This window comes from Opisthorchis viverrini, assembly GCF_000715545.1.
Source record: "Opisthorchis viverrini unplaced genomic scaffold opera_v5_270, whole genome shotgun sequence".
NCBI lineage: Eukaryota > Metazoa > Platyhelminthes > Trematoda > Opisthorchiida > Opisthorchiidae > Opisthorchis > Opisthorchis viverrini.
This window is the reverse complement of record NW_008751922.1, coordinates 244561-255606: the sequence shown is the minus strand read 5'-3', so window position 1 is coordinate 255606 and position 11046 is coordinate 244561. Positions and strand designations below refer to the sequence as shown.

The 11046-nt window shown below is 45.4% G+C and overlaps 1 protein-coding gene across 1 annotated transcript in view; it reads right to left on the bottom strand.

The window, feature by feature from the left end:
* The window catches only part of T265_09254 (hypothetical protein), a gene marked incomplete at both ends in the record, with an annotated part of 179014 nt that overhangs the window by 68734 nt on the left and 99234 nt on the right, over positions 1–11046 (bottom strand). The window contains 9 exons of the mRNA XM_009175285.1: positions 423–552; positions 3984–4094; positions 4181–4430; positions 5353–5568; positions 7457–7598; positions 9953–10090; positions 10365–10532; positions 10715–10819; positions 10851–10954. Coding sequence (XP_009173549.1) covers positions 423–552; positions 3984–4094; positions 4181–4430; positions 5353–5568; positions 7457–7598; positions 9953–10090; positions 10365–10532; positions 10715–10819; positions 10851–10954 — 1364 coding nt within the window. The remainder of the gene's footprint in view (positions 1–422; positions 553–3983; positions 4095–4180; positions 4431–5352; positions 5569–7456; positions 7599–9952; positions 10091–10364; positions 10533–10714; positions 10820–10850; positions 10955–11046) is intronic.

The window sequence follows — 11046 nt, the reverse complement described above, 5'->3', positions numbered from 1 at the left end:
CGCATTGCAGACGGGAGGTGACAAATTGGTTCATAAATCCAGCACTGTCAGTGGGCTGTCAAGTGGGGGGTTGGAAAAGGAGCTATGCATTGAAGGCAATAGCTTGGATGCACGAGCGCCATTGAGGGCGCGACTGGGCCATGTCTGACAATGTCTCTAGCCACTGATGTGGCCAGTCTCGGGGTCCCCATCCAGGAAGACGGCAACCAATAAAAATAGCAATAACAGAAGGGCAACTTCAATAGGAAACTCAATATTGCCAAAGAACTACACGCATAGCATACATTCCAGTGCCTAACTTCTGTTTAAGAACTAAGAAGAAATGGGAATTCAGGTCATCACAGAGACTGAAGTAGCTCACGCAGCAGGGGGAGTGGCTCGTATAGGTAGATTTTTGTAGGGGATGAAGATGAGTGGCCTACCTTGACGTGTGAATATCGCGCATTGTCCAAGTTTCGAAGCAAAACACACAGATCGTCTGCGCAGTTGACAAAAAAGGGTAGTAGTCTGCTTCGAATGAAGTCTTCCGCGGTGCCCATCTTGAGGATTGCTCTGCAAAAGCAAGTCAACAGCGTTATTTGTTTACCACATATTAGTCCACATATTGGGAGTCATCAAAGTGAAGAAAACTTGACGGTTTTATGGTAATGTGAGGAGATTTCGTGATACTCAATAGCGACTTCGTCCTGTCAGTGGAACCGAGTTGTGCTGAAAAGCAGTGTAGAGCTGTTTCACTCTCGTTGGGATTCATCCGCAGTGCGCATTTCACGGAACTCAGAGTTTCGAACCGGCGATCTTCCGGTCAGCGCTTGACCACGAGTGACTGATCAGCGGTGTGATTCACTCTCACAGACAGGACTAGGCGCCACTCATCCACCAACAAATGAAACCATATCATGTGGTCACATATTGAATCACTCATCGAGTGATGACTGCTCAGATAGAAGTTTCATCCATCCGGTGAAACTACTCTTTGTCTGAGCTGCTTATTGGTTCATGGTAATGTTGAATTTTCAACGAATTTTCAAATCCGCCCTCAAAAAACTTCCAGTGGTCCACAATCGAAGGGAGCATGCCGATGCTTGGCTTTGAGAATGTGGGGCCAAGGATGGGCTGCAACTCAGGGTCGATGGGAGTGGAACGAGGAATGCATCTGAACGGCACAGTACCATTGCATCGACACCCGTTATGACCGCATTCTCGCCTGTTGGCACCTGTCTGACTTCCTCAAAGCATTTTTCGATTGCATATTCCCTTATATCATCCCCGAACAATCCAACATGCATTACTCAAATCACCGTCCCTGGGGCCCACTTACCGCATGTGTCGGTGTGTTGTTCAGCTGAGCAGGAAGCTGAACACTGCTTTTTCGGTTTAAAACATAACTAGACTTGGTATCACAAGTTTTTGTTGCGGGTGGCTGCGGGATTTCCAGTGTTCCCATTCACATCACACTAGTTTGGACAGTCGTTTCCATGTCCTGGCGAAATTATTCCGGTGAGTCGACACCAAAGAGGGGTGATGGGGGGAAGCACCAGTGTGGACCCATCAGAACGATTACACCAGTACAGGAGAACGGTTGTGAATGTGAATACTACGAGTCCTGCAACCGCTCACAACAAAATCAAAAACTGTCCAGCGGGATTCAAGTGTCTATGATGCTACCTGGTTGGAAAGTCCTGACAGGCGGGTCATCACAACCGAGACAGTTACTGGGTCGCCGTTCGACTGGTCGGGTCCACAAGTCACGTCGCTAAAGCGTGGTCACGTTTGCTCGTTCAGATGTGAAAATTCGTATTCGTCCAGCGTGCGCTGATGGAGTGCTGGTAACATGGTTACCCCACATGTCAGATGTCCGAAATTCAAGCCCCCGGGAGGTCAAGAACACGCACTGCTGATGAGCCGTCATAATAAGGGCGAAACTCGATTCCAGCGCTTCCCCCCTAGTGCGTACTCACTAGAATTTCACAAATTGTCAGTTTTGCTGACTAACACAGGTGTGTGAAACATTTTTTTAGTTATCAGCAAACACGAACAAAGCAGTTACAAGTCATTAGACAGGGAAGTAAACATCTCATATGCGCATAGTCTTTCAAAATTGAAGGGGCGGAGCTTGGCCGATAACCATAGACTACTCGTATGGTTGACCAGTAGTATCAATCGTTACACCGGTGCCCCGATCATCAACGCTTGTTTCCAAAAAAGGGTGGTGCAGTTATAACAAGCATGAACCACACAATCGCTGTATACCCTTAATCGGTCAAAGTTGGCTGCGATGACCATACAAGTACAGAAGTTTCGATCATCATGAAGATGCCAACTCAACATGCCACAAAGTGTTTGTTGGTGTTTTCAGCGGGTGAACGAAAGCTGAAAAAGTATCCGATGTGAAAAGTGCTCCACATCCTGACTGACTATTTTCTCCTCTATATCGCTATGATCTTTTCAAACCTTAAGACTGTCTGTCCGTTTATTTTAACCAGTTTTAGTGCCAGAATGTTTCATAAAATGTCCCAAGCTCGCATCCATTCCAGCGCTACGGAACAGTGTAGTATAGATATCCGTCTGACAAACTCAGGTCCCATGAAGATACCGAGTCTGCCTACCCAAACTGGTCATGAACAATGATGTGCGGTGGATTTTAGGATCTTTTCCAGATAAGCCACCCCCCACACTAATGCAAAAAAGTGCATGTGCGAAAAGTTAAGCCCCATCACTCTTGGCAAGCTCCAATTTATCGTACGCACATAACCTTGACCTATTTTTGATGAAAACAATTCCTTATCCGCGTCTAGGCTCATTTTGTGCCAAAATTTTCTCCGTTCGGACGTAAAACCTTGAATGAACTTTCTAACGCTTTCAACTCTCGTTCGTGATAATGAGACGGCAATACGTTTTTTGCAAAGCCACGGAGTGATCCATCAGCAACTTTATGCAACAAAAGCCACCAAATGACACTTTCAACTGTTTCTGACAGGTGAAGGTGTAATACCTGACAGTGTCGGCAAGAAATCAGCTTTCGAAAGGAAATTGGCTGGAGCGGTCAAGAATGGAGTTTAGAACAGTAAACCTATTCATTTATTGGTCCAAAAATTTGGAAAAAATCAAATTCTGCTCAGAGGAATTATCTAGTAGCCACACGGACGCTGTTGACTGGAAGATCTTTCTTCGCGAAGTTTGCTCCTGGCGGCTTTTGCAGACGCCAACAGTTATCGGCGGCCAAGGTCTACACGTTGAGATCGATGTAACGCTAATATCTCGCCCTAAAAACCACGCGGGGCGAGCCCTTCCCCAGCAGTGGATTTTCGTAGAGATCTGCCGGGAAACTAAAGAGGTGTTCATGTATGCGGGGCCAGATCGATCTGCGGCCACTTTGATGGCACAATCCAGGGTCTGCGTCGCTCTCGGCTCACTCATCATCTCCGATATGTGGGCATCATACCAAAGAATGGAAACGATGATTGACATGAATTATACTCACAAAACGGTTAATCATACCGAAAACTTTGTGGATCACACAGAAACCATCGAATCTCTTTGACACGTCCACAAGATACAGAATAAAAGCCAATGCGGCACACACCGATCTTTAGTGGACAGCTACTTGTGTGAGTTCGTTTGGAGGCAAATCTCATATCCTCTTTTTTCTAATCTTTTTTGGTTGGCGAGGGTTAATTTTTGGCGGGGCTTATCCGGAAAAGATCCGGATTTTACCACCCGATCGACAGTAAATGTGTAAATCTCTTCAGATGAGAAAGTTTCTTTTACGATCCAAGAAGTGGAGGGGGCGTTTATCCTGATACCGCGGAAATTCGACGACAGACACGAATATGATAGCACGCTAGTGAAGCTAAATAGCCTTTTGTGCCCAAAACTTTTTCTTGTTCACAACATGGATCTGCAAAACTACCCTACATCGCCAGAATGGTACCTGCCTACAAATTTAATCGGTCAGATACAACGTTTTAGAAACAGTTACTTACTTGACATCGATCGTTTGAACCAGTCCTTGTAAGCACGACACAGCGATCTGGACGTCGTGTCCAAATGCACTCAGTTTCGCCCGAAGGAGAGAGAACAGTTTGCAGAAAAGTCTACAAGTGAAATGAAACATCAACCAGCGTCAAAAGTTCACTTATCGTTTGCGAAACGTTGCAGGTAGGTTCCACAAACAACTTACGTTGCAGCCATTTTCTTCTCCTCCAGCGAAGCTCCAGTCAGCGGATCCAAAAAGTAGGAGTGTTGTGTCTCAAAGTACCGTTCGACCAGGGGGAGAACCACCTTGACGAAGAATTTCATATCATGACTGGATGTGACACAAGTGCGTGAAGCACTGAAGCGCGTACTCGGCATGGTCTCGTGTACAGAGGACATTGCGGATTCCACATAATCCAGTAGCTTGCTCAAAAGACCATAGGCGAATCTGGAAGCTGTTCGGACAGAATGATGAATGTACCGTTACACTTTGAAAATAATGAAGGAGAAACATATGGAAATACATTGCTTACAGGTATTCGAATAACGATGGACTCGTTATTCCTTCGGAGAATGAACGGAGCGTAAATAACGGGGAGTTCTCGAGAAATACACTCACTCATTTGCAAATCAATTTGGTTTTCACGAGAGACTCAGCTGAATCTCTCGTTCATGATGAGCCCGAATCGGAAAATAGAAAAACCGGTCGTGGGCTGTCGAAGCGTTTTCAGCGACCTTCTGAGTAGTTTCCTTCATGAAAACACACTGCGATATCTCGAATATCGTGCCAACTGAAACGTGAGGCGGCCTGTGTGCAGCACATTCAGTTGTAGAATATCATAAACGAAAGATTCAGTTGAGTCTCGTGAAAAACAAATTGATTTGCAAATTAGTGTATTTCTCGAAAACGGTCCAATTTGGGTTCAAGTAGATCATAAGGTTGACGGAAACTCGGAGACTGCGCCTACCTGATGAGACCCAAGAAGGACGAAACCGGTCGTGGGCTGTAGAAGGGCTTTCAGCAACCTTGTGAGTAGTTTTCTTTATCAACAAGGAGTTCTCTTTGCGGACTAGAACTAATGTGATCTCCAAGTGATAATGATCAATCTCAAAAAACATGCTTCAATATTACATTTCCACTTTGCATATGCCAGCCACTGTTGCTGTGCCGGACAACACGGCCCTCCAGATGATCCAGTCGTGTCTGGCTGATTGACCTGCATCAAACCGATGAGTTTAAGCTACAACATTTTGATTCTTCCGCGCTTGAGTACCATCTGTGAAGGGCAAAGTTACACCCACAACAGAAAACGAAACGCGACAGGGGAAACACTCAAATGTCCATGAGAGAAAGGAGCCTGCGTGAATGCTACTCACCATGTCCATCCGCTGGTCTCCCTGCATCGGCAGTCGCTCCTCCAGCGCCCCCACCTCCCTGAGCACTCTGCTGTTGCGCCCCGCCGGATCTGAATGACATGCGGTACCCATGGTATTGCAAATATTTTATCAGTTCATGCGTCAGACGACGGTAGCGTTTCCGTTCGTTATCTGTGAGAATCTCGTAGGGAACTAGCAGCTGGTGTACACCGCCACCTGGATTGTGGAAGATGGGGAAGTGAGGGAACAATTTTTGGAGAAAAGTCTAGCGACAGTGAAGGAGGGAGAAATAACAGTACTATTGAAATTATTGTCTATTCAACTTTGCTGATTATGTGCAATAAGATCAGCGAATCTTAAAGTTGCTTAACCAATGAACCAGGTGAATACTGCTCAGGTAATTTCACCTCAAATGATCCTTTACTCGAGTGCCTAGTATCAGCTAGCGTCAACAAATACGTCGGAACCATCACAACGGCCAGCACGAATTCCCAAACTGAGTGCAAAACTGTCCAATAGAACCAAGATGAACAAAGGCACCAAAGAAACCACGGTCCAACCAAACAGCATCACCAACTTAGTCACGTATGACTTGGATTATTCTCAGTGATCAGAATTACCGTCCTTCAGTCAAGCTGAATAACCACGAGCGAAGTGAAGGACACAAAAGATGGTACTTAAAGGACGGGTGAAAGAAAACCCTAGAAGGTCATGAAACGATAAAATAAACTTGCTAACTAATTTGAGTACCACATACTCCCTGTCAAAACAGTTCCTACCCTTCGATTAGACTGGCTCTCAGCGCGATAGAAACGAAAACCTGATACCCCCAACTAGGCTATTGCATTCTAAAATGCTCAACCGCACGAAGGTTTTCAATTTAACCGAGAGATGAAGGCATCATCAGTCATCTCTTCCAAACTATTCACAAGTATTCATGAGTGATCACATCACGCAGGCAAACATCTGATCGGCACTTGAGCCTCGGCAGGTGGTTCAGTCAAGACCTTCACAGACAACGACCTTATCACAGGTGGAACATCATTTTTCTCCCCCCTAATGTGATTGGTGCCTGGCTAACAAGACTCCGATGTAGACTATCCTCATTCAATCACACAATCACGTCAGCCTGTTACAAGTACTAACTCAAATTTTCACATGTTTGTCCTCACCTACAGACCAGTAGAGTGTTCTCTTCATAGGGAAACTCCTCAAGTCAACGAATTTTCCAAGCCGACTTTTTTCAAACATGGGTTCTCGGCACTAGCGAATTCTTCAATCATCGAACCGGAAACAGTGTGCCTCCGTAAAGTCATACTCAGATGAAGGTGATTGAAAGCTCCATCCGTGACCTTGAACCTATGGCCCTTATTATAGGTAGCGAAACGGAGTGAGTTCTACTCATCAAAAAACAAGCCAATGCAAGGCAAGTGGCCATCAGTTTGCGGCTGAACGCAGCTCCAATTATTTGTTAGGCTTGTGTCACGTGTCTGATAGCTTCTCCTGACCAGAAAGACCAAGGTCACGCATCTAATCGATTCAGGGCAGGATGGCCAAGAGTTCATGAGAGCATCCTCTGCAGGTCACTGTCAGCTATGAATTTTGGTTCAAAACCATAAAGACATTGAGAAACGATGGAATGAGGACTCAAAAGCTAAGAAAATAAATCTGGTCCCACAGAGGAGTTTTCTTCCGATTCCAAGACAAGTTTTCACAACCTTGCATGACGCAATCTATCTCTCAGTGTACTGGCAATGCGTTCTTCGAATGATCGTGACAATTTGCGCAACGCTACTTCAGTTAAAAAGTGGAGGTTGAAAGCCCTTGTATTATTCTGACTTCGTTTCAGCGTTGTTCACAAACCGAATAAAAATACCGTGAAGAAACAATATGAGTGCTATTCACTGGTTTCCCTTATAAGTAGGTAATATCGTGCTGAGTAGTTACCTGTTAAAAGTAGCTGTAGCGAAATCTACTCCACTTCAAATAGATGTCTATCTCACCAGGGGCAACATTGCCAATAAGAACAGCGTTACCTCTGAGGTTTCCTGTCATCCTCTCACAATCACTACTGTGAAGAATAATCAACGGTGAGTCTACCTACCAATCGCTTCCAGATCATGCATCTTTTGCCTTGCCCATATGTTGTGTGCATTGTCGGCCAGACGTTCGGCCAGATTGATCATCTCCTTGGACACATTCACTCCACGCAGATCACCTGGACTTGGGTTGTATGAAGCGTCCGCCTTCAGCACGGGGGAGACAGATGGGGGAATCGTTTAGTATGGTGCGTATCTGGGAGTCGACAGGTAGTCGGATAAACGTTTTATGAGGCGCACAGATATACACAACCTAACCGAGTAAAGTCATCAAGAGAGTAACTGCACCGACAAGAGCTTCCACCCGCGTTTAGACTAACTTAGACCAGTGTACCGGGTAGCGATTTGAGCGCTCTCCGGTGCACTCACCTGTCTGTCTCCATGTCAGTTCATTCGCCGCAATATCCGGCGGTTTGTCCACGCCGATCATGTTCCTGCTTAACCTATATGCACTATTGATTCATTTGTGTCTTGTTTAGATCAAAATTATCAATCACATGAAAACGGCGTTCACCATTTCCCAGCCATTCGCGTTGTCTTTTTATCCGAGAGTATCAGGCAGCGTATCAGTAGCCTGCTAGCAGTCACAACAAACTGGATGACCGAAACCGCCTTAGTTATCAAGACATTTGTTATATCTGCTGATTCACCAATCTGTGGTATCTGCTTCTGACCCGCTCCAGTGCCTAGCTGCCGGAAAAAAAGACTCACAGAAGGGAACACAACAGTTGTTATATCTGCTGATTCGTCAATCTGTGGTATCCGCTGCTGACCCGCTCCAGTGCCTAGTGTCGGAGAGAAAAGACTCACAGAAGGGAACACAACAGCTGTATTCCGAACAAGCGAGTGAGTGAGAGTGCGAACAAAAGTTACAACGGCTCCAGGCTGTCTGATAGGCGTTAGTGAACACCCATCAACATCGATCGTGCCTCTATGAAATGCTTGAACGCTGATCACATTCGGTCATGCTCCTGTGGCGTGCATGAACACTCATCAGCTTTTGCTGAATTGATTGAATGATTGACTGGTCTGGATGCTTGCCGGCTTTCTTGTTGAGATTTTGGTGGAGCAGCAGGTTCCGGGCGTTTGAGGTTATATTCAAGAATCTGACCTTCCTGATAACACTGATCGGAGTTAAGTATATGGGCCTATTCATGCAGGGAACTGCTCCCCATTCTGACGACTGTAATCATGGCGTCGACGTGGAATACAAACTCGGCTGGAGCTCTGTGTGAGTACGTTGGTACAAGCTAAGAGAGTAGAACCATCGCCACCCATATTCAGTGAAGCTCACCGGCAAGACCAAAGTGTTCCAAACTTCAAAGTGTGCTTCTTCAGGGCTTTGTGGATATACGTCCGAATACCCTATAGAAATCACTTCAGCCATTCGGAGACAAGTTTCTTATTAATACAGCAAAGGAGTTAGATTGTTAGCTGGTTGGCGAATAGCTCATCCACTCTACTATGTCATAACTGACCGTAGATGTTTTAAAGCTAGTTGAATTCCACGAGCCAGTCACTGATGGCTGTATAAGCACTGTGTCCCATTTCACGCCCCGACTCCGCGGCCTCCAAGGAAACGGAGAAATAACTTCCAGCTTTCATAAGGGAAACTACACACAAGGTTGCTGGGATCTCTTCGACAGCTCACGACTGGTTTCGCCCTTCTTGGGACCCATCAGGTAGGCGCAGTCCCCGAGTTTCCGTCAACCTTATGATCTACTTGAACCCAAATTGCACTGTTTTCGACAAATACACTCATTTGCAAACCAACTGAATCATATGGCGGCCTGTGTGCGGCACATCCAGTTGTAGAATATCATAAACGAGAGATTAAGTTGAGTCTCTCATGAAGACCAAACTTCCAGTTTCTTTTCTCTCGTTTATCCTCACGCAATGGAACTAACTTTGTAGGCAGTCGAGTTACATGTCTCCTAAAATACATGGGTTCACTCTCATCAGCTACAGTTATTTACCTGCGTCTCGTATTGACGAATCACTTGTTTGGATTCGTTTAGTTCAGCATCTAAAAAGGGGACAGGACTCGAAATCTTTTTACTGGTTCCTTTCTTCACACTGCTTTGCCAGGATGATTGATTTGAGAATGGTCTTCCGTCCTCTTATCTTTACGGTCAACATTCCCCACTTAAAGAAATGAGAGCCCACCAGACGACTCTACGGATCCCGAAGAAACATGCCTTCAAAGCTCAATGTGTGATGTGGACGTCGACTAACAAACTCCGGAGCAAGAGCACTTTTGAGTTATCACCTGTAAACAGCCGATGACAGGCCATAGAAACGCCTCCTGACATGACATCCCGACGACGCTGGCTTTAGACAATGTGGATCAAAGTTTGGAGCACCCAGTTTTCGGCACCAGCAACCTGAGCCACCAGCAATTTCATTAACCGGAATGATTCTCATGAGAATTTCACTAACAAATTAAAAAATGCCACCAAATGCTCTCCCGAATGAATGATTTGCCGCAAAATTTGACTCACAGTGATGGTTGACCGACGAATGTTATTCCGATCGGCAGTTGAATCATGATGTCGCGCGTCTTCGGCGTCGACCGACCAACCGAGGGCGAACATGGCTTTCAACGTATCCGTGACCGGTTGAATGTAACGTGCTTGCTCCTAATTTGAGATACAACAGAGATTATGATTGATGGCGGGTTGATTCCCATGGACGCAGGAAAAATAAGAAATGATGTTGTTGAAAAAAATATAGAAGAAACGAATCTCCCTTCTTTCTTTTGTTTTTCCTAACAAACAACTGAAAGTTGATGCTTGTGAAGACCTGGATGTAGTGAAGCATTAGTAGATCGTTGGAAGCTAGAAGTACACAAACCGTCGTCCGTCTGGTGACCCAAGACTTTTGGTTGAGACCAAAAACATCCCAGACGCTTACATGTTCCTGCAAGTTGGCGAAGCTGCACAGGTTTGGGTGCGTCCGCTTGACTTCGTCTACAACTGGTCCGAAGGTGTAGCCTTGTTCGATCAATTCCAATGCCCAAGAATCATGACAGTGTTGAGCGAAACGATCGATTAGGCCTTTCATGGCATTCGGTAAGTGCACCTGGAGTTAGAACAGAAAGGGACCAAGAGGGGTGTAAGCTTCCTCGAAGCTCCCGTACTAGAGAATATATATACAGATTAGATAATATTGGTTTGGAATAATGTTCCATTGTGGGGGGATGGGTTTATCTGTTTTGGCTCTACATACTACTTTTGCTGCTTACTACTTATTACTCTACTTACCCCCTCCATTCGTAAAACGCAATAAAAACTAGGAACGGATTTGGAATCTTCTGGGCATCTTACAGAGGCCATGTGACACCGTTTAATCGTAAGAACCCTATACAACTGAAACTCATGATCTAGCCGAGAAACTCACCTGCGAAGTTTCGATGGGCTGTGGGATAAAGATGTCGTGGTGAGCCACATCATCAAGTTGATCAGAGCCGTTCAACCCAGGACCGCCGGGCGAAAGAAGTGCACCTTGAAATAAAGGATGAAGCAAAGATAAAACGATTTATATCGGCGATTTCAAAGTGATGTTTCCTTCGTGAACACTTTATATATATATATAT